The 24,001-nt window shown below is 43.2% G+C and overlaps 1 protein-coding gene across 4 annotated transcripts in view; it reads left to right on the top strand.

Moving 5' to 3' along the window:
* The window catches only part of aff2 (AF4/FMR2 family, member 2), a 711,233-nt gene that overhangs the window by 669,683 nt on the left and 17,549 nt on the right, over positions 1–24,001 (top strand). For 3 of the 4 annotated variants that reach the window (XM_063061151.1, XM_063061150.1, XM_063061152.1), the window contains exons 18-19: positions 1,059–1,152; positions 15,754–15,803. In XM_063061151.1, the coding sequence (XP_062917221.1) occupies positions 1,059–1,152; positions 15,754–15,803 (144 nt within the window). Of the gene's footprint in view, positions 1–1,058; positions 1,153–15,753; positions 15,804–15,921; positions 16,756–24,001 lie in introns of those variants that run through there. The other variant, XM_063061153.1, reaches the window with a different exon arrangement.

The following is a 24,001-nucleotide window of genomic DNA, read 5'->3' as shown; positions in this document are numbered from 1 at the left end:
TTAGACAGATTTGGAGAATGGGAAAAGAAAGGGCAGATGGAACACAGCATCAGTAAGTGTATGGTCATGCACTTTGGTAGAAGAAATGAAAGGGTTGACTATATTCTAAATGGAGAGAAAATACAAAAATCTGAGGTGCAGAGGGATTTGGGAGAGCTTGTACAGGATTCCCTAAAGGTTAATTTGCAACTTGAGCCTGTGGTCAAGAAGGCACATGCAATGTGAGCATTCATTTCAAAAGGACTAGAATATAAAAACAAGGATGTAATGTTGAGACTTTATAAAGCACTGGAATATTGTGAGCATTTTTGAGCCCCTTGTCTTAGAAAGGATGTGCTAAAACTGGACAGGGTTTAAAAGAGGTTCACAAAAATGATTCAAGTATTAAACGGTTTGTCATATGAAGAGTGTTTGTTGGCTGTGGACCTGTATTCACTGGAATTCAGAAGAATGAGGAGTGACCTTATTAAAACCTATCGAATGGCAAAAGGCCTTGATAGAGTGGATATGGAGAGGATGTTTCCTATGGTGGGATAGTCTAAGACCAGAGGACACAGCCTCAGAATAGAAGGATGTCCTTTTAGAATGGAGTTACGGAGGAATTTCCTCAGCCAGAGGGTGATGAATCTGTGTAATTTGTTGCCACAGGCAGCTGTGGAGGACTAGTCTTTATGTATATTTAAGGCAAAGGTCGATGGATTCTTGATGGGTAGGGGCATGAAGGGATACGGGAGAAGGCAGGAGGTTGGGGCTGAGAGGAAATGGCAGAGCAGATTCGAGGGGCCAAATGACCTAATTCTGCTTCTATATCCTATGGTCCTGTGGTCTTATGGACACAGCACAGGGTGATAATGGTAAAGGTAATGAGAAGAGTGGGGTTCTCTAAAATAATTAGCAATGATTGAATGGTGGAGCAGGCTCGATGGGCTGAATAGCCTGAATTTGTTTCTGTATCTTATGGTCTTACATTCTTCACCAATCTAATATCAAATGCATTGTTGACATAAATTGCATTGTTTGAGTGCTTAGCCTAACGGATTTTCTCTAATTAAATCTAGTTACCGATGCTTGTCACTTCTCTACTTGAGGATGTTCCGACTTAAGAAAGATCACGCCATGAAATATTCCCGATCCTTGATGGAATATTTTAAGGTAATTTCATCTGAGTCAGTTATCACTGTAGGGAGTCTTCATCATCTGCCTTAACTCTGTCATTCACTCAGATCCAATTAGGGGTAAAAACTGTCAGAGACAGATCCTGCTTTTCTAGGGATGAACACTAAGTAAGAAATTGTTTCCTGTAAAGGAGGTTATTATGAAAATATAATCTTGCATTATTCTATTGAACCCTTTACATTTATTCCAGAGCATCTGAAAGCAACCCCAAGCCAATGAAGTACTTTTATCTTTGACAGTGGTGATGGTTGCAGTGTCAGAACCAAATTCAGGTTTATTATCACTGACGTGTCGTAAAATTTGTCTTCTGGCTACAGACAGTGCAAGACATTAGAAATTACTATAAGTTAAAATTAAAAAAGTTCAACAAGGATTATCAAATCATGAAGCATACAGAAATCTGATGGTTGAGAGGAAAAAGCTGTTCCTAAAATGTTCAGTGGAGATCTTAAGGCTCCTGTACCTCCTCCCGAACGAAGAGGGCCTATCTTGGATGGTGAGGGTCTTTAATGATGGAAGACACCCTCCTGAGGCACTGTATTATGAAGATATCTTTGATAGTGTGGGAGGTTCAAAATTCAAAGTAAATTTAATATGAAAGTGCATGTTTGTCACCTTCAGATTCATTTTCTTGCAGCATTTACGGGGAAATACAGAAGTACAATAAAATTTATGAAAAAACCGTACAAAAATCCAATTTTTAAAAGAAGACAACTCGTGCAAATAATAACAAAAGGTATTACAGTGAACGTGAGTTGTAAAGGCCTTGAAAGTGAGTTTACAGGTGGTGGGGGGGGCGGTATCAGCTGAGCTTTGAGGATTGTGCCAGTGATGGTGCTGGCCGAGCTGGCAACACTCCGCAACCTCTTTCCATCCTGTGCATTGGAACCAGCCAGAGTGCTCTCCATCGTACATCTGCAGAATCATAGAGCACAACAGCACAAAAACAGACCCTTTGGCCCATCTAGCCCATGCTAAACTGTTATTCTGCTTAGCTCCGTCGACTCGCGCCTAAAGCATAGCCCTCTGTACCCTTCCCATCCATGGACTGTGCCAATCTTTTCTTAAGTGCTGCAATTGAGCCCCCATCCACCATGTCCGCTTGCAGCTCATTCCACACATGCAGATCTGTAGATCTGGAGAAATTTTTTTATACTGTTCCCCATCTGAAGGAATATCTTTGTAGATTTCAGTTGCTCAGTCTGTTTCCAATAGAGATTAGAGGAGCTTTAGTGCGCGTTGCTTTATTAAAAATTATGTGTTGCTTTGATAGATCAAAAATGATAAACTGCTCCCTCTGGTCGGGTGGGGGGTGGGGCGCAGTGTATCAGTGACAAGAAATGATCAATTTTAAATTTATTATCAGGAAACCGAACAAAGCACTAGGAAAAGCTTGTTTACATGCAGACTTATTGAAGCGTACAATGCTTTGCCACAGGGAAGAGTTGAGACAGATACAGTTGCATCTTTTAAGCGAGAAATGGATGTGTATTTAAAACAAAATACACAATCCAGTGCGGAGAGAATGGGGTAATGGTATTAATCTTGAAATAGCAAGTGGTTGCCATAGGCATAAACTGGAAATCATCCAGAATTCTGTGGCCCAAATCTTAGTTTACACTGTCCTGCTAAATCTTGCTGACTGAAGTTGTCTTCAGCCTGACAAAACCACACTTTCAGAAATCACATTATTTTCTTCTCCCTAAGTGAGCGATTCCTCTCCCTATAAGGTTCTGAGAAATCTGCTCACCTCCAGTACTGAACATGTAATTAAGATTGAAAATTCAAGTTGATTTGTTACGTCTTTATCAAAACATACAGTGAAATGTGTCGCTTGCGTTAACAACCAACACAGCTGAAGGTACCACTGGGGGAAGCCCGCATGTGCCACCACATGTTCCTGTGTCAACGTAGCATGCCCACAATGCTCAGCAGAATAACCCAGCAAACAGCAAAACAACAACAGCAAAAACACAGATTTCTATAACTTCTGTTAATTTCCACCCTCCCCTTCCTTCTTCTTTAATTCCCCATTTTGGCTCCCTTCTTACCTCTTTTCCTCACCTGCCTATCACCTCCCCCTGGATTCCCCCCCCCTTCCCATTCTCCTATGGCCCACTCTCCTCTCCTATCAGATTCCTTCCTCTCCAGCCCTTGAACTTTCCCATCCACCTAGCTTCACCTATCACCTTTTAGCCTCCTTTCCCTCCCCCAAACTTTTCCAATCCTGAAGAACAGTCTGGGCCCGAAATGTTGACTGCTTGTTCTTTTCCGTAGACGCTGCCTAACTTGCGTTTTGTGTGTGTTGCGAACAGTAAAAACAGGCCCGTTTCTCCCTCCTACCCAAGCGCATTCTCCAGACAGGCGTCAGTCCCATTCCTCCAGTGGACATGGACTCAGACCTGCAGACACTGGGCTTTGATCTCCCCAGCGTACTGACCCGACTAAACTTCACTTTCAGAAATCATGTCATTTTCCACTTCCGAAGTGAGTGATCCCTCACCCTGTAAAGTTCTGCCAGATCTGCTCACCCCCATTACTGGATGTATCATTATTCCACTGTTGGCAATGCGCCTTTGGGTGCCGGAGCCTTAAGCTCTGGGAACCTTCCAAAGCTTCATAACCTCTCTTCTCCAGCCCTTTGCATTTTCCACTTATCACCTCCCAGTTTCTTTCTTCACCCCTTCCTGCATCCACCTGGTCTCACCTATCACCTTCTAGCTTATGCTCCCACCCCTTCCCCCACCATCTTATTCTGGCATCTTCTCCCTTCCTTTCCAGTCCTGAGCATCTCAGCCTGAGTCATTGACTGTTTGTTCATTTCCATGGATGCTGCCTGACCTGCTGAGTTCCTCCCGCATTTTGTGTGTGTCTTGCTGTGGATTTCCAACATCTGCAGAATCTCCTATGTACATCCCCTCACTACCCATCTCTATCTTAAACCGATTTTTTCAGCAAGCCTTCTGTCACCCAATCTGGGTTGCTCAGTATGCTCTGAATACACTCCTGCCAAGCATCCCGTAACATTTTTAATTACTTGCGTTCTCTGCTGAAAGATGCCTCTCTCTGTAATAAGCCTCTGGGGCTTTGCAATAGTTTAATGTTTCCTTGAATCCATTCTGAAAACTCTGCTCTCTATTGACTTCGGCTTTTCAGGATTTCTTGTCAAACACAACAGCAGAAATAGTTAAAGTGTCCTCTGTATTGTGTTTTGTGATTTTCAGTACATTACACTCCAACTGATGCAAAGATTTCCCAAATGCAGTTGCTCCTTTTGGCTGTTTAATCACCTCCTTATTGTTATGTTTGGAGCAAGTCTCAGAATGAATACTTAAAAAGCTGCAGACTTTGCCAATTATTCATAACTGTGATCCAAGCAGAATGTTTCATTTTGGATTAGTTCTTCAGCTATCTAGAACATTAGGAACCGCAGTTATTCATTTGTGCCTGAGGAGAGAAGTCAATTGATCCTCACCCTTTAGATCGGGGTTCCCAACCTGTGATCCACAGACCACTTGATTAATGGTAGGACTACATGGCCTTAAAAAGGTTAGGAACCCCTGCTCTCGACAATGATTAGCTTTGTACATTAAAACTAACAGTAAAAAGCATCATATACACTGGCATACAAAAGCTTGGGCACCCCTTGTCAAAATTTCTGTTACTGTGAATAGCTAAGCAAGTAAAAGATGACCTGATTTCTAAAAGGCAGGAAGTTAAAGATGACCCACTTCTTTAATATTTTAAGCAAGGTTACTTTTTTATTTCCATCTTTTACAGTTTCAAAATAACAAAAAAGGGAAAGGGCCTGAAGCAAAAGTTTGGGCACCCTGCATGGTCAGTACTTAGTAACACCCCCTTTGGCAAGTATCACAGCTTGTAAATGTTTTTTGTAGCCAGCTAAGAGTCTTTCAATTCTTGTTTGTGGGATTTTCACCCATTCTTCCTTGCAAAGGGCTTCTAGTTCTGTGAGATTCTTGGGCCGTCTTGCATGCACTGCTCTTTTGAAGTCTATCCACAGATCCTCGATGATATTTATGTCAGGGGACTGTGAGGGCCATGGCAAAACCTTCAGCTTGAGCCTCTTGAGGTAGTCCATTGTGGATTTTGAGGTGTGTTTAGGATCATTATCCTGTTGTAGAAGACATCCCCTTTTCATCTTCAGCTTTTTTACAGACGGTGTGATGTTTGCTTCCAGAATTTGCTGGTATTTAATTGAATTCATTCTTCCCTCTACCAGTGAAATGTTCTCCGTGCCACTGGCTACAACACAAGCCCAAAGTGTGATCGATCCACCCCCATGCTTAACAGTTGGAGAGGTGTTCTTTTCATGAAATTCTGCACCCTTTTTTCTCCAAACATACCTTTGCTCATTGCGCCCAAGAAGTTCTGTTTTAACTTCGTCAGTTCACAGGACTTGTTTATTTCTTCTGTTGTTTATTTCTTCTGATGACTCTTCCATGAAGGTCATATTTGTGCAGGTGTCGCTGCACAGTAGAACAGTGCACCACCACTCCAGAGTCTGCTAAATCTTCCTGAAGGTCTTTTGCAATCCAACGGGGGTTTTGATTTGCCTTTCTAGCAATCCTACGAGCAGTTCTCTTGGAAAGTTTTCTTGGCTGCTGATTGTTGGGACAAGGTTTGAGGAGTTAGGATATTTATAAAGCTTCGAAATTTGTATCACCTGGCCTTTCCTAACAATGACTGTGAACAAGCCATAGCCCTAACAAGCTAATTAAGGTTTGAGACTTTGGTAAAAGTTATCTGAGAGCTTAAGTCTCTTGGGGTGCCCAAACTTTTACATGGTGCTCCTTTCCTTTTTTTCACTCTAAAATTGTACAAAACAAAAATAATAAACTAATCTTGCTTAAAATGTTGAAAAGAATGTTTCATCTTTAACTTTATGACTTTTGGAGATCAGTTCATCTTCTACTCACTTAACTGTTCACAGTAACAGAAATTTTGACCAGGGCTGCCCAAACTTTTGCATACCACTGTATGTCAAGGACCAACACATCCCAGGATGTACTGAGAGCCGTCCACAAATGTCTCCATGCTTCCGACACCAACATGGCATGCCTACTCGACAACTTGCCTACCCTTAACTGTGCATCAGTGGAACATGGGATAAACCCTTGTACATGGAGGAATTTTCTCTTTGTAGTGAAGAAAGATGAGAGGTAATTTGATAGAGATGTAACATGCACACAGAATGGTGGTGAGCGGGAAGTTAGTTGGGGGAGGGTGGGGGAGGGAAGGGTGATGAAGTAAGAAGCTGGGAAGTAATAGATGTAAGAGATGAAGAGCTAAAGAAGAAGGAATATAATCTGAGAGGACTGTGGACCATGAAAGAGAGGGAAGGATGGAAGTTGTGTAAAGATGCAAGACCATTTGACTATCACCCTCTTCCCTATCCAAAGGTGGGACAGTTCATTGAATGAATCATCCAATGAATCCTGTGCTCCCTCCACCCTACACCCCTTCCCTTTCCCCCTGTACGTATCGTTTTGCAGTTCTAACACATATTCAATTCACTTTGGAAATGTATTTCAACACACACAAAAAGCTGAACGAACTCAGCAGGCCAGGCAGCATCTATGGAAAAGAATACAGTTGAAGTTTCGGGCTGAAACCCTTCCTGCTGAAGGGTCTCGGCCCGAAATGTCGACTGTACTCTTTTTCCATAGATGCTGCCTGACCTACCGAGTTGCTCCAGCATTTTGTGTGTGACGCTCGGATTTCCAGCAGCTGCAGATTTTCTCTCGTTTGTGACTGGAAATCTATTTGAGCTTTTTCCACCAGCTGTCCAAGCAGTGCATTCCAGTTTGTAACATTTCATTGCTTTGGAAGAAAAATTGTCTCCATGTTTTGCCTTTGGTTCATTTGAAAATTGTTTGAGATAGGACCTATTAATCAAACCGGGCCTTGAGGTCAGACCTGAAATGCTTCAAAACCAATCAAGCAGATTTCATTTCTTCTTCAACAATCGGTTGAGAGACTTCCTGTGGTGAAGATTACACTTGTAAAGTTTTAACAAATTCTGGACGTGCCCTTTGGTGACACAGAGGCACAATTTATTTACTTATTGATGAGATACAATATGGAATAGGCCCTTCTGGCACTTCAAGCTGTGCTGCCCAACAATCTCCTAACTTAACCCTAGCCTAACCATGGTTCACTTTACATTTACAAATTACCCTACCAAGCAGCATGTCTTTGGACTGTGGGAGGAAACTGGAGCACTCCGGGGAAACCCACACAGTCACAGGCAGAACATACAAGCTCCTTTTTGGCAGCAGCGGGAATTAAAGCCAGGTCGCCAGTGCTGTAAAATGCTGTGCTAACCGTTATGCTACTGTACTGTGCGATAGTTCACTCCCGACCTCAGTCTTTGTTAGCTTGGCGTTTGCCTGCTCTCCCTGTGATCACAAGGAATTCCTCTGAGTGCTCCTATATCTTCCACAAAGCAAAAATTGTAAGGAGATAAATTAGCTTTATTTGTCACATGTACATCAAAACTGGGTGGTGGGTGGAGACACATGTCTACTGAGGGAGGTGTAGGGCACTCGTTCTCCCTACTAGCGTGCAGGTCATCCTTGGGTAAGGTGTAGAACCTGCTTAGCCCCCCGATCAGGGTCTCGTGAAGCTATAGGAGCAGATAGTGGATGGTCATATGAGCAGCTGGTGCATACCACAAGTCCTGGTTATGCGATCACTGACACCAGGCAGGCAATCTCTGAAGAGTATTAATAATGGCTGGGGTCACCTGTCTTGTAAAGACACTGCCCGGAAGAAGGCAATGGCAAACCACTTCTGTAGAAAAATTTGCCAAGAACAATCATGGTCATGGAAGAATCGTGATCATACATCTGCGGGCATTCCGACCTCTGCAAGGGACTGGCAGCTGTTGGTGGACCTCGAAGGGCAGCTGAAGTTCCCCAACCATATCGCAGCCACCACCCTGCGACCAGACATTGTCCTAGTGTCTGAGTCTACTAAGCAAGTGGTGCTGCTGGAGCTGACAGTCCCATGGGAAGATAGCTTGGAAGAGGCCTTTGAAAGGAAGCTCTCTAAGTACGCAGGACTGGTCAGCAACTGTCAGCAGGCTGGATGGAGAGCAAGGTGTCTCCCAGTGAAGGTTGGTTGTAGGGGATTTGTGGCCCATTCTTTAGTTAGAGCCTTCAGCATTTTGGGCATCGAGGGAGAGAGGAAGAGGAGAGCCATCCGCAGTACCACCGATGCGGCAGAGAGGGCCTCAAGATGGCTGTGGCTCAAAAGAGGGGAGCCATGGAGTCATAAGTAGCTAGCCACCTGGACACAAGCTGGGGTCTGATCAGCCCCGGCTAGATCACCTGGAGGAGGTTGTATGATGTTGAAAGACCCGAAACACCCGATGATTCCAGGAACATCACTGAAGATGTGTCCAGAAGCATCAATAGATGTATGTACACAGCATGGTCATGGAAGGATCGTGATCCTACAACAATGAACGAACATCAAAACACTGAAACACACAGTGAAACACATAGTAACACACAAACAGCTGGAGGAACTCAGCAAGTCAGGCAGCGTCTATGGAGAGGAATATACAGTCAGTGTTTTGTCAGGATTGGAAAGGGAGAGGAAGAAACCAGAATAAGATGTGAGGGGAGGCGAAGGAGTACAAGGTAGAAGGTGACAGGTGAAGCCTGGTGAGGGGGAAGGTAGGTAGGTAGGGGAGCATGTGTTGTTTGTGTCAATGATGAACACAGTCTGATGATCTGCTGTGGGCAGCCCATAAGTGTCATCATACTTCCGGCACAGTGGCATCATGGTTAGCGTAATCCCTTTGCATCACCAGCAGATTTCAATTCCACTGCTCTCTGTAAGGAGTTTGTACGTTCTCCCTGTGACGACGTGGATTTCCTTGGGTGCTCTGGTTCCCTCCCACATTCCAAAGACATACGAGTTAGTTGGTTAACTAGTACATGGGTGTAATTGGGCAATGCAAGGTCAGTGGGCCAGACGAGCCTGTTACTGTGTTGTATCACTAAATCGATAAAAATGCATAGAAATAAAACATACCATGCCCACGACCTACTAATGCTAACTCCTACGTCTTTGGAATGTGGGAGGAAACTGGAGAACGTACAAACTCTTTACAGGCAGCGGTAGAAAATGAAACATGGTTGCTGGTGCTGTTAAGTGTTATGCCAACATGTCACTCTTGTGTTACACAGTGGGAAATGTATGGGTTGGTAGATTTAACTGGCCATTGTAAATTAGCTCCATGTATACACTCAGTGGCCACTTTTTCAATACCTCCTGTACCTCATAAAATAGCCATTGAGTGTATGTTCATGGTCTTCTGCTGCTGCAGCCTATCCACTTCAAGGTTCTATGTGTTGTGCATTCAGAGATACTCTTCTGATCATTATTATTGTAACACATGGTTACTTGAGTTACTGTCGCCTTCCTGTCACTTGAACCAGTCTAGCATTCTCCTCTTATCTCTCTTATTAACAAGGCATTTTCACCCACAGGATTTTCACTTGATTTTTTTTTTTGTTTTTCACACAATTCTCTGTAAAATCTTGAGAGTGAGTGCGTGAAAATCTCTGGGGATCAGCAATTTCTGAGATACTCAATCCATCCCATCTGGCACCAACAATCATTCCATGGTCAAAATCACTTAGATTATATTTATTGCCCATTCTGATATCTGTTCTGAAAAACGACTGAACATGTAGACCATGACTGCATACTTCCATACATTGAACTGCTGCCACATGATTGGCTGATTGGAGATTTGCATTAATGAGCAGGCGTACCTAATAAAGTGCCCACTGAGTGTAAATGAATGGTAGCATCTGGAGGTAGCCGATTGAACTGTGCTGTGAATTAAATGGATTAGTTTTAGATTAGTGTAAATGAGTGCTTGATGGTCAGTTTGCACTCAGTGCATCAAAGAACCTCTATCTGTGCTATATGATTCTATACATCTGTGCTCCTGTTGGAAAATTTGTTCAAGAGGGAGCTGTGCTACATAAGAACGAACTTTGCTGTGGCACAGAGAACAAGTGGCAACTATAAATGGAGAGATTGACAAACCAAAAGACCCAACCACTGACCATAGCCAACACGTACACTTACCCACACTGTACCAGGACATGTGGACCCTGAATTGGCCTCTAGATTCTCTCAAATAGACAGCCCCTTAGGAGAACATCATATTCGACTCGAGTGGTCACACAATTTCAAAGAGAGCCCCCTAATGCTTCTCCAGGCCAATAGAGAAGGGGTAACAATTCCTTCAATGGTAAACAGCTCAATAACACCAGCTCCTCACATAGCCCTCTCCAAATCCACGAGAGTCTGTCCAGACAACTTGTTTAATGCCTTGAACCTTGTGAGCTTTCGTGCAGACTCACACCTTGCACTCCGCCCAAGCAGCAAGTATCAAATCTGCCCAAAGTCATCTATTCTAATCTAACTAGTAATACAACTTAAGTGGTAAAAGAATATTTAATTTTCCTATCTCAGATCCCATCAAAATATGCAGGGTTGTGGCACAATATCAATTGCTCAGGATTTCCTCAGATTATGATCACATTTCCTCAAGAATATGTCACTGAGGTAATAGAGAAATTAGAAATCTTTAAACAAGTGGCTCCTGATTTCTGGAATTGCTACTTCACATCTCATAGAGAAAGTGTGCATTCCAGATCAAACTTGAATCAATAAAGGATGCTCAAAAGCTGTGGCGGATATGAACGCTATCACATCTTACAAAGTAAAACCAAGTGACATAGGTGGCAACAAGGCTCTGCTTCCAGATGAGCTCAATGACTTCTATGCCCTCTTTTGCCAGCAAAACATGGAGGAACCTTCAGGAACTCACACATCCCCAATGATCCTGTAATCTTAATTCCTAAAGCCAACATTAGAGCTTCCTTCAGGAGCATAAACCCTCGGAAAGCATCCAGCCCAGATGAGTACCTGACTGAGTGCTAAAGACCTGTGTTGTCCAATTGGCTGGAGTGTTCACTGAGATCTTTAACTTCCCACTTCAGTCGTCTAAGCTGCCCAGCGGCTTCATACAGGCTTCAATTATACCACTGTCTCAGAAGAGCATGGTAACCTACCTCAATGACGATCGTCCAGTATTACTTACATTCACAGCAATGAAGTGCTTTGAGAGGTTGGTGGTGAAACATATTAACTCCTGCCTGAGAAGTAACTTGGATCCGCTCCAATTTGCCTACCATCGCAAGAGGTCCACTGCAAATTCCATTCCAATGGTTCTTCTCTCAATCCTGGAACATCTGGACAGTGAAGATACATACATCCGGATGCTCTTCATTGACTACAACTCAGCATTCAATACTGTCATCCCCTCAAAACTAATCAATGGACTTCAAGACCTTGGCCTCGTTAGCTCCTTATGCAATTGGATCCTGGATTTCCTCACTTGCAGACCTCAGCCAGTTCAGATTGACAACAATATCTCCTCCACAATCTCCCTCAGCACAGGTGCATCATAAGGCTGTGAGCTTGGCCCCCTACTCTTCTCATTTTATACCTATGCGAGGCTACACATAGCTCCAATACCATACTTAAGCATGCCAAAAACACCACTGTTGTTGGCCAAATCAAAGGTGGTGACAAATCAGCAAATAAGAGGGAGGTTAAAAATCTGCTTGAGTGGTCCAACAACAACAACCTCTCACTCAATGTTAACAAGACCAAACAGTTGATTATTGACTTCAGTAGGGAGAGAAAACTGGAGGCCAATGAGCTAGTCCTCATCAAGAAATCAGCAGTGGAGAGGACCAGCAACTCTAAATTCCTGGTGGTATAATTTAGAGCATAAGACCATAAGTAATTGATGTTTCCATACCAGGCTGTGAGGCAACTAGTCAATATACTCTCCATCACACATCTATAGAAGTTTGTCAAAGGTTTAGATGTCATGCCAAATCGTCACAAACTGTTAAGGAGGTAGAGGCGCTGCCATGCTTTCATTATAATTGCACTTACATACTGGGCCCAGGACGGATCCTCCGAATCTCAGAGAAACATTCTGAATGTGAAAAGGCCTGAACAGATTAGACATGGCAAAGTTATTTCCCATGGTAGGGGAGTCTAGGACAAGAGGGCACGACGTCAGTAACAGAAATTTTGATCGGGGTGCCCAAGCCTTTGCATGCCACTGTATATGTACTTTGAGAATCAGTTTACCTTGAACTGTAAACTTTAAACTTCAAGTTGTCACAGAATAATGCAGTGCAAAAGTGGGAATACGGAAATATCACATCTGGAGTATTGCATTCATTTCTGGTCTCCTCCCCTCCCCCACAATTATAGGGAGTATGTTGGGGGGTTTGGGAGTGGGTCAGAAGAAGTCTACCAGGATGTTGCTTGGATTAGCGGGCATGTGCTGTAAGAAGTGGTCAGACAAACTTAGGTTGTTTTCCTTGGAGTGGTGGAGGCTGAGGGGAGATCTGATAGAGGTTTATAAGATTATGAGGGGCATAGATAGAGTGCACAGACAATGTCTTCCTTCCAAGGTTGTAATGTCTAATACTAGGGGGTTGAAAGCAGTAATTTCAAAGGAAGCGTTGGGGACAGATTTTTTTTTACACAGAGAGTTATTGGTGCCTGGAATGCGCTGTCAGGGGTTGTTTTGGAGTTAGATAAGACAGAGGCATTTAAGAGGCTCTTAGTCAGGCTAATGAATGTGCAGAGAATGGAGGGGTATGGACATTTTGTAGGCAGAAGGTACTAGTTTAGCTGTGCATTTAATTGCTGGTTTAATCTAGCACAATATAATGGGCAGAATGGCCCTTCCCTGTGCTTATTGTTCTATATTCTATTCCCTGAAAGCATCTCTGGGTCTTTCATCTTGGGGTAATTATTGTCAGGAATAAATAGTTCACACACCACTGCAGAGGTCACTCAGAGACAACCACACAGTTATTTCCCACAGAGAATGAGCTAGCCAGTTTGTAAAATAAGTCTCAATTTCAAGTTCGAGTTTATTGCCATCTGACTGTACACCCAAATGAAATGATGTTCCTCCAGACCACAGTGCATCCACAGAACATATATCACATACAGCACAAAAACCAAAAAAATAACATAAATAAGCTAATAAATAATTCAAAAGGCATGCAGCACAGGTAAACAGTAAATAATAAGAGCATGCAGTAAACAACTTGTTGTCCTAGTGACGAGAACTTGGTAGTGGCAAAGTATTCATTAGTCTCACAGCCTGAGGGAAGAAGCTGTTACCCAATCTGGCAGTCTTAGACCTGATGCTTTAGTACCTCCTTCCTGATGGTAGTGGGTCAAAGAGATTGTGGGATGGGTGGTAGGGATCCTCAGCAAAGTTTTGTGCCCTTGGTCTGTAACACTCCTGGCAAGTATCACAAATAGGGGGCAGGGATGCCCTGATGATTATCTCAGTGGTTTGTACTATCCTCTGTAGGGTCTTGCAATCTGATGTCTTGCGTCTTCCATACCACGCAATAATGTAGCTAGACAGGACACTCACAATGGTGCCCTGTCTCCAACATTATTCATTGATATTTTCAGTTGCGTGCCTACATAGTACCAGATTTATTGGTTCCATTAACCACAGAACCTCTGGTTAATTATCTGAAGCAAAGTACTGTCATTAAAGAAAGAAATGTTTAAGTGTTTAGACCTCATCACACTTGTCCAACCAATGGCAACCTTGTAAATTGTGACCTGTGTTGTATCGTAGAGAATACAAAGAAAATGTCTGCATAGGAAGCTGCCACAAAATAACAGCAGTATAACAATGACCAGTTCATTTGTTCCATAAACATGAGCGGTTCTGCAGATGCTGGAAATTCAAAGCGACACACACAAAACACGCACTGAAGGAACTCAGCAGGTCAGGCAACATCAGTGGAGGGGAATAAATAGTCACCTTTCAGGCTGAGGCCCTTCATCAGCACTAGAAAGGAGAAGGGAGAAAGATGTTTCTGTTGACTGTTTACTTCCCTTGTAGATGATGCCTGACTTGTTCAGATCTTCCAGCATTTTGTGTATTAATTTGTACCAGAAATGTTCAAGTTCGAGTTTATTGTCAGGGTATAAATGTCATGAAAATTAGCTCTCTGCAGCAGCAGCATAGTATATTAGAAACATGACAAACATCAATTGCATAAACTTAAGTTAACATAAATTATACATAACAACATAAACATAACAACATTATTGCAAGTTGAGAGAGAGAGAGAGAGAACAGCCCACGGTAATGTTCGAGTTTTTCAGCTCGGTTCAAGAAGCTGATGGTGGCAGAGAAGAAGCTGTTATTGAACCTTGCAGTGTGGGCCTTCAGTCTCCTGTGCCTCCTGCCTCCTGCTCCTTTTCAGCGATAATTAATTGTTGGACAGCAGGGATAATCCCCCTGCTCTACTTCAAGGGAATGCCGTGGGATATCGTTACTTGCAAACAGACAATCTTGGTTTAACATTTCATCCGAAGACACCAGCCCCTCCTTTTGATGTAGCACTGGGATCTGAGCCTGTACATTTATACTCAAGTGCCTTATTTAGAGGCTAGAATCACGGCAAGCATACGCTTCCCCCATCGGAAGTGCCAGCATTACAAGTTGCAGGCAAGTTAACCGTGACCTCAGATTTGTGTTTGGTGATGTTGATGTGTGGAAGATCAGAGCGAAGATGCTTTATTCATTTTATTTAATCTGGCAGTAGAACCCACACCAATCAGTGCTCCATTGGGTTTTGGACTTTTATCCCGCTGCTGAGTCTCTGCAGATGTTCTCGATGGTGGGGGAGGTTGCACTTGGTATGGAAGATCGTGAGAGGCTGCAGAGAGTTGTAGACTTTGCCAGCTCGATCACAGACAAAAAGCTTCCCCACCATTGAGCACATCTTCAACAGCCAGTACCACAAGAAGGCGGCGTCCATTGTTAAGGACCCTCACCATCTGGGTCATAGCCTTTTCCCATTACAACCATCGGGGTGGAGAGACAGGAGCTCAAAACTACACACTTAACAATTTAGAAGCAGTCTCCCCTCTGTCATCAGATTTCTGAACGATCAATGAATCCACGAGAACTACCTCATTATTCATCGTTTGCACTATTTATTGACGTTGTAGCTTTGAGTAATTTTTATGGAAATAATTCAGAAAATGTGTAGCTTGGGTGGTTGATGGTTGGGTTGAGTTTTTTCCAATACTCGCAATTTGCTAGCAAACGTGTCGTCACCATACGAGGATACATCATCAGTGTGCTGTTGTTAGTTGTGTGGAGGACTCAACCCAACGAGTAATTTTTATGATGAATCATGAATTTCATAACATACGTTGTGATAATAAACCCCAGTATTACTTTTTGTTCGCTTTGTATAATTTAGAGTAATTTCATGCCCTTGCACTGTACTACTGCCGCAAGACAAAATATTTCATGCGATGTAAAAGGGTGATAATCAATCCGATTCTGATTTCTCTAAACAACAAATTTGAAGCCCCCACTCAGCTTGCTTAGAAAGCTGCCTCAGGTCTCTACTGCATTTTCATTTGTGGTTTTCTCTGTTGCAGAGTTCCTCGAAAGCCTCGCAGGTTCCATCTCCTTGGGGAACAAATGGAAAGTAAGTTTTCCTTATTTATTCCCTGGCTCCAGAGTTTACTAGAGGCAGGTATCTTGCAGTAGGGCTGGCTACTTGGATGGGTTCTTCTTTAAAATCTTTTTTTTAAATCTCTTCCTAGGAGATTCCTGTAGGTATACCTATACCTCGGGCTGCAGTGTTTCAAGAAGGCAGCTCATCGTCACCTTCTCAAGGGCAACTAGAGATGGGCAATAAATGCTGGTTTAACTGGTGATGCCCACATCCAGTAAATGAATAATAAAAAATAAGTTTGCAATCTGGGTGTGGAGTAGTGAGGTAACATCCATAAGACCATATGACATAGGAGTGGAATTAGGCCATTTGGCACATTGAGTCTGCTCCAGCATTCAATCATGGCTGATCCCTTATTTCTTCTCCCTCCGCAGACCCACTACCCGGCCTTCTTCCCGTAACCTTTGCTGCCGTGGTCAATCAAGAACCTATCTATCTCCACCTTAAGTACACCCAATGACCTGGCCTCCACAGCTGCCTATGGGAACAAATTCCACAAATTCACCACCCTCTGGCTAAAGAAATTTCTCCACATCTCTGTTTTAAATGGACACTCCTTTATCCTGAGGCTGTGCCCTCTTATCCAGTACTCCCCAAACAGGGCAAACATCCTTTCCATATTTACTCTGTCTAGTCCTTTCAACATTCAAAAGGTTTCACGGAGATCCCCCCCCATCCTTCTAAATTCCAGCGAGTAGAGGTGCAGGGCCATCAAAAGTTCCTCATTTGATAACCTTTTCATTCTCAGAATCATCCTTGTGAACTTGTTCTGAACCCTCTCCAATGCCAGCACAACTTTCCCTAGATATGGAGCCCAAAACTGTTCTCAATACTCAAGGTGAGGTCTCACCAGTGCCTTATAAAGCCTCAGCATCACAACCCTGCTCTTATATTCTAGACCTCTTGAAATTAATGCTAACATTGCATTTGCCTTCCTCACCACTGACACAACCTGCAAGTTAACCTTTAGAGTGTTCTGCACAAGGACTCCCAAGTCCCTTTGCATCTCAGATTTTTGAGTGTTCTCCCCATTTACAAAATAGCCTGCATATTTATTGCTTCTACCAAAGTGCATGACCATGCATTTTCCAACATTATGTTTCATTTGCCACTTTCTTGCCTATTCTCCTAATCTGTCTAACTCCTTCTGCAGCCTTCCTGTTTTCTCAACAGTACCTTCCCCCATCCACCAATCTTTGTATCATCTGCACACTTGGCAACAAAGCCATCTATTCCATCATCTAAATCATTGGTATACAGCATAAAAAGAAGTAGTCCCAACTCCGAACCCTGTGGAACACCACTGATCACTGGCAACCATCCAGAAAAGGCTCCTTTTATTCCCACTCGCTCCCTCTTACCAATCAACCAATGCTCAAACCATGCCAGTAACTTCCCTGTAATACCATGGGCTCTTAACTTGGTAAGCAGCCTCATGTGTGGCACCTTGTCAAAGGCCATCTGAAAATCCAAGTATACAACATCCACTGCACCCCCTTTATCTATCCTACTTGTAATCACCTCAAAGAATTCCAACAGATTTGTCAGGCAAAATTTTCCCTCATGGAAACCACACTGATTTTGTCCTATCTTGTCCCATGTCACCAACCTCATCCTTAACAATTGACTCCAACATCTTCCCAACCACTGAGGACAGGCTAAATGGTCTGTAATTTCCTTTCTGCTGCCTTCCTCCTTTTTTAAAGAGTGGAGCAACATATGCAATTTTCCAGTCCTCTGGAACCATGCCAGAGTCCAATGATTCTTGAAAGCTCATTACTAATGCCTCCACAATCTCTACTGCTACCTCTTTTAGAACACTAGGGTGCAGTTCATCTGATCTAGTTGGCTTTTGTACCTTTAGATTTTTCAGCTTTTTGAGCACCTTCTCCCTTATAATAGTAACTGCCCTCACTTATCTTCTCTCACACCCTTTAACACTAGGCACATTGCTGGTGTCTTCCGCAGTGAAGGTTGATCAAAATACTCATTTAGTTCATCTGCTAGCTCCTTATCCCCTGTTATTATTTCTCCAGCCTCATTTTCTTGTGGTCCTATATCAACTCTCATCTCTCTTTTATTTTTTATATACTTGAAAAACTTTTTCTGTCCACCTTGATATTGTTTGCTAGCTTGCTTTCATATTTCATCTTTTCCCTCCTAATGTTTCTTTTAGTTGCTTTCTGTAGGTTTTTAAAAAGTTTCACAACCCTCTATCTTCCTGTTAATTTTTGCTTTGTTGTCTGCCCTCTCTTTTGCTTTTACATTACCTTTGATTTCGCTTGTCAGCCACATATGTACTATTTTGCCATTTGAGTATTTGTTTGTTTTTGGAATACATTTCTCCTGCACCTTCCTCATTTTTCCCAGAAACTCAAGCCATTGCTGCTCTGCTGTCATCCATGCCTGCATCTCCTTCCAATTTACTTCGGCCAGCTCCTCTCTCATCCCACTCTAATTTCATTTACTCCACTGAAATACTGATATGTCAGACTTTACTTTCTCCCTATCAAATTTCAAGTTGAAAATCATATTGTGATCGCTGCCTCCTCAGGGTTTTTTTTTTAACCGTAAGCTTCCTAATTACCTCTGGTTTATTGCATCACACTCAGTCCAGTATAGCTAATCCCTTAGTATGGCCTCATGGTCTTATGGTCTGGTGGCACAATGACAAACTGCTCTAAAAAGCCCTCTCATAAGCATTCAACAAATTCACTCTCTTGAGATCCATTACCACCCTGATTTTCTCAATCTACCTGCATGTCCCATGACTATCATAACCTAGGCCTTTTGACACGCCTTTTCTTTTTCCCATTGTAATCTGTAGTCTACATCCCAGCTACCATTTGGAGGCCTGTATATAACTGCTGTCATGGTCCTTTTACCGTTGCAGATTCTTAACTCAAACCACAAGATTTCAACATTTTCCAATCCTATGTTGCAGTTTTCTAAAGATTTGATGCCATTCTCTACCAGCAGAGACAACCCCTGTGCCAACCTTACTATCCCTCTGATACAACGTATCACCTTGGACGTTCAGCTTCCAACCGCAACCATCCTTCAGCCACAATTCAGCCATTGTGATGGCGACAACATCATACCCAACAATCTGTAAAAGTGCAACAAGATCATCCACCTTATCTCTTATACTCCATGGATTGAGATATAAAACTTAGAGTACTGTATTTGTTACTCCGTTTGATTCTGCATCCTTAATGCACTGATACTCACCATGCTGGCTGCAATTTTGTTCTGTCATCTGCCTGCCCTTCCTGTCAGTCTGACTGCATGCTTTTTCACCATTCTCCTGTCCTGAGTCCCTTCACTCTGGCTCCCACCCCCCTGCCAAATTAGTTTAAACCCTCCCCAACAGCTCTAACAAACCTGCCTACAAGAATATTGGTTCCCCTTGGGTTCATGTGCAACCCATCACTTTTGGACAGGTCATACCTTCCCCCAGAAGAGATCCCAATGTTTGAACAATTTGAAGCCCTGCCCCTTGCACCAGGTTCTCAGCCACACATTTATCTGCCAAATCATCCTGTTTTTATCCTCACTGGCGCGTGGTGCAGGCAGCAATCCAGAAATTACTTTCTGGAGGTCTTGCTTCTCAGCTTGCTGCCTAGTTCTCTAAATTCTCTCTTCAGGACCTCATTGCTTTTCCTTCCTATGTCATTGGTACCAATATATACCAAGACATCTAGCTGCTCTCCCATCCTCTTCAAAATGCTGTGGTTGTGATCAGAGATGTCCCTGCCACTGGCACCTGGGAGGCAACATGCCATCTGGGTGTTCCATTCACATCCACAGAATCTCCTGTCTGTTCCTCTGAGTATTGAGTCCCCTAGCACTAGCACTACCACTCCCCTCTACTCCTCTTTCCCTTCTGCATCAAAGGCATGAGCCACTGAAACTGCGAAACAGAGAGATAAACAGGTAAAGAAGAGAGAGAAAGAATTGCATCAATCAGAGAATTGAATAAAATAGAGAAAATTGTCTTGGACTTCCTTATTGTCATCGCAAGACCCTGTTGGACATTGGTGATGTGGAATGTTGCAAGTCCAATTCACTGCTTTATTGGTAAGACCGACAGTGGGAAAGCTGTGTGCCCTCGGTTACAGCACGAACTAGGCCTCATGCCGCGGGGTTGCCTGTTGCAGCCACCCAGGAGAGGAAAAGCCGGAGGCGCTATGGTGCGGCATTCATGTTGGATTGGGAGCAGGCCCCCCACCCCCCCATCAGTGCTGCTGTCCAGTGTTCGCTCAGTGTAGGATAAGGTGAATTGCATGTGTGTGTTCATCTGCGGACTGCTGAGGCCTCATTCTTACTGAAATCATCCATGCAGCATCATTCTGCAGGACATGTGACTTAGGGACTAGGACTGTAATATATTTTTGTAGGACTGTATTTTTACTGTTATCTTGTATGGCTTCTAGTAACCCTGATCGGAGGGGCTAAGCAGGTGCTACACCTTGCCCAAGGGTGACCTACAGGCTAGCGGAGGGAAGGAGTACCTTACACCTCCTTTGGTTGATGTGTATCTCCACCCCACCAGTTGGTTGAAAAAGTTAGGACTTCATTTCACAGAGCATAGGAAAATGAAAGGAAATCTTTTTGAGGTATATAAAATTATGGAGGAGGGATTACAGAGAAGGTGAATTTTGGCTTCCCTCACTTTGGGTGAAAGTAGAATGCAAGGTCATACAGTAGGTTTAAGGTGAATGGTGAAGTATTTAAGGGGAATCTGAGGGGGACCTACTTCATTCAGAGAGTGGTGCGAGTGTGAAATGAGCTGCAAGTGGAAATGGTGGATGCAGGCTTGATTGTATCATTCAAGAGAAATTTGGATAGGTACTTGGATAAGAGGGGTAGTGGTGGGGGAGCTATCAGCCAGTTGCAGGTAGATGTGACTAGGCAGAAAACCAGGCTGAAGTGCTTATTTCTGTGCCGTGGTGCTCTATGACTTGATGTACTGCTAGCCTGAGGCCCCTGTGTTCCAGAACACTTCCCAAGGCCCTATAATTAACTGGAGTCTGGTTGAACTTATCAAAGTACAACACCATGAAACTGTTCAAATTAAATTCCACCTTCCATTCTCTGGCCCACTTCACAAGTTGGTCTAGATCCCACTGTAAACTTAGATTACCCTCTTCACTGTGCAGTATAACACCAACAGCAGCAAAGATAAATTGTATTATTTTGAGATTCAGCATGGTAATGGGCTCTTCTAGCCCATCGAGCCTGCGCTGCCCAATTACACCCATGTGACCAATTAACCTACTAACCCATATGTCTTTGGAAAAGGCTGACACTTTTTAACAGCTAAAATAATTTACTACTTGAGGGAATGATACTCTGGGCAATTGTGGATGATTGGATGCTATTAATAATGATCAAAGTGTACTCTTTGGCTATCAATTAGTATAGCTAAGTTCCACTGTCAGCTTGAATGGGTAATCAATATCCAAATTCTACAGCCTCACAAAGATCAATGGAGAAGTTAACAGAAGATCCTATTTTTGAAAATGCCATGACTCATCCAACTGCGGCGACAGGAGAACCCACCGTTGCCATTGGCGGGGGTGGGGGTGGGGGTAAGGTTTGAATTCAAGAGCCACGAGGTAATATTGCAGTTCTATAAACCCTGGTTAGACCACACTCGGAATATTGTGCTCAAGTCTAGTCATGTCATTATAGGAAGGATGTAGAAGATTTAGAGAGAGCACAGAGGAGATTTGCCAGGATGTTGCCTGGATTAGATTACATGCCTTATGAAGATAGATTGAGTGCGCGAGGGCTATTCTCCTTGGACTGAAGGAGGATAAGATCCAACTTGGCAGAGGTATACAAGATAAGAGGCATAGATTAAGATGATCGCCAGATAATTTTACTTTCCCCAGTGGAAAATGGCTAATGCAAATAGGCATAATTTTAAGGTGATCGGAGGAAAGTGTAGGGAAGATGTTAGAGGTGAGTTTTTTACACAGTGAGGGGTGAATGCATGGAACGCCCTGCTAAGGTTGGTGGTCGAGGCAACAATATTAGGGGCATATAAGAAAGTCTTGGATAGGCACAAGGATGATAGAAAAATGGAGGGTTATGTAGGAGAGAAGGGTTAGATTGATCCCAGAGTAGGTTAAAAGGTTGACACAACATTGAAGGCCAAAGTGCCTATAGTGTGCTGTAATGTTTAATGTTCTCTGTTCTATGTTATCATTGCACCAGGCGGGCGGTGTGAGTTTCAGAGACTGTTATTTCAGCAGGTTGTGAGGTCTGAGCTTGACTTTTTATGAGGCGGATTAGGCCACTATAACAACAACCAAGTTGTAAACACAGAAGTAGTCACTATTGTTTCATATTTAACATACATTCATTGTGTTCCCTCCCGTCCGGGGACTTCATATAACCTCGCTCTACACAGCCAGCTCCCAATAAAGGCGAATTGTCAACAGTTAAAGTGATTTACTTCCCTCCCATGTTGCCATCTTTCAATTTAATATCGACCTTTAGACTTCAAGTTGCAATGTTTACGTTTACTGAAGGGCTGATGAATATTTCATTGATAGATGTTAAGATCTGGTTTAAAAGCAATCAAAGTCATGGTTGATTGGCAAATAGCAGTCACATTTACAATGCTGGTTGTTTGTGATTATGACAGAGATTGCAGCTGGATTTTATCTGCTTGGAGTGCTTTCCAGTACAACATTTATCCCTGTCTCCTGTCAGAACGAATAAGGAAGGGCTGAGTGTAATTATTATGAATAAAATAACAGAACTCTTGATTGATTTGTGCAATAAAACCGTGCATCACGGTGTTAATCAAACTCCTCTTGAGTGCCTGCAAAGTGTTTGGTGTATTGATTATGAAGGCAGCTCACTGTCATAATGAACACAGGGCCTGCCTACAGGTTCAACATCTGCTTCCTTCTATATCACTGCTTGTCTCTTAATTACACGAGGGTTTTCAGGGCAATAAACAAGCTGGATTTGAGCCAGGCATTCAACTTTCTCCAAGCTTTGTATCCTGGCTTTGACCCTGGGACTTACAAGGTCAGCAGTTCAATGCCACTGACATCACAACATCTGCTCATGTTCAGAACTGCTTAGCTCAGCAACTCCTTTCTTTGCACAAATTTGTTTGCCTGTGATATTAATGACAGGGAAACATATGTTGTGTTTCCTGGGACACATTACAGAAGAAAGACTAATATTCCTGTAGCCTTTTTCATGAGCAGAAGCTCCTCCTAAGTGCTTTGTAGACAATAAAGTACTTTTTCATTTAATAGTGTAATGTAGAAACCAAAGTGTCCAATTTATGCAAGGTAAGTTCTCTCAGAGAGAAGGAAATCAGTATCTTTATATCTCTGGTGTTGACTGAGCCAAGAATATAGACCTTCTTCACTGGGAAGAAATCCCACTGCAAGTGGTCACCAAATACACTCTGTGGTCTCCGCCCGAAATGTCAGTTCTTTGGTCCTCTCCATAGCTGCTGTGTTCATCCACCATTTTGAGTGTGTTATTTAAGATGAGATGTTTTTGGTCACATGTACTTCGAAACATTGAAATATACAGCGAAGTACGTCACTGAAGAGTACAGTCCAAAGACGTGCTGGGGGCAGGCCACATATCACCACACTTCCGAGCCACAACTTACTGTCCTGTCTAACCTGTACTTCTTCACTTAGAGGGTGGTGTGAGTGCGGAATGAGCTGCCAGCTGAAGTGGTGGATGTGGGCTCATTCAAGAAAAGTTTAGATTCGTAGGTACCTGGGTAGGAGAGGTTGGTAGTGACATGGTCCTCATGCAGATAGATACGATTAGGGAGAAGATGAGGTTGGTAAGGACTAGATGGGCCGAAGGGCTTGTTTCAGTGCTGTAGTGCTCTATGACTCTCTGACTCTATTCACGACGCGGGAAAAGTTTTTTCCCCACAGTGGCCTTTAGTTCTGTTACTGATCACTTTGGGTAGATAATTTGTTCTAATTCTCCAGCACATGGCAATGGATGGGTCTGACAGATGGTGGGACTGTCCCAGCCGGCCCATCAGACCTCAGAGTTAAATGCTGGGCCACTGCCAGTGTGTCTAACAACCCCATTGTTACCAGACTGTAATTCAGAGGCAGACGAACTCACAATAAACAGTCCACTAAAATCCAGTGGAACGGAAA

The sequence above is a fragment of the Mobula hypostoma genome, chromosome 10, assembly GCF_963921235.1.
Source record: "Mobula hypostoma chromosome 10, sMobHyp1.1, whole genome shotgun sequence".
Lineage (NCBI taxonomy): Eukaryota > Metazoa > Chordata > Chondrichthyes > Myliobatiformes > Myliobatidae > Mobula > Mobula hypostoma.
Note: the sequence above shows the minus strand (reverse complement) of the source record. Positions and strands in the feature narration are given on the sequence as shown.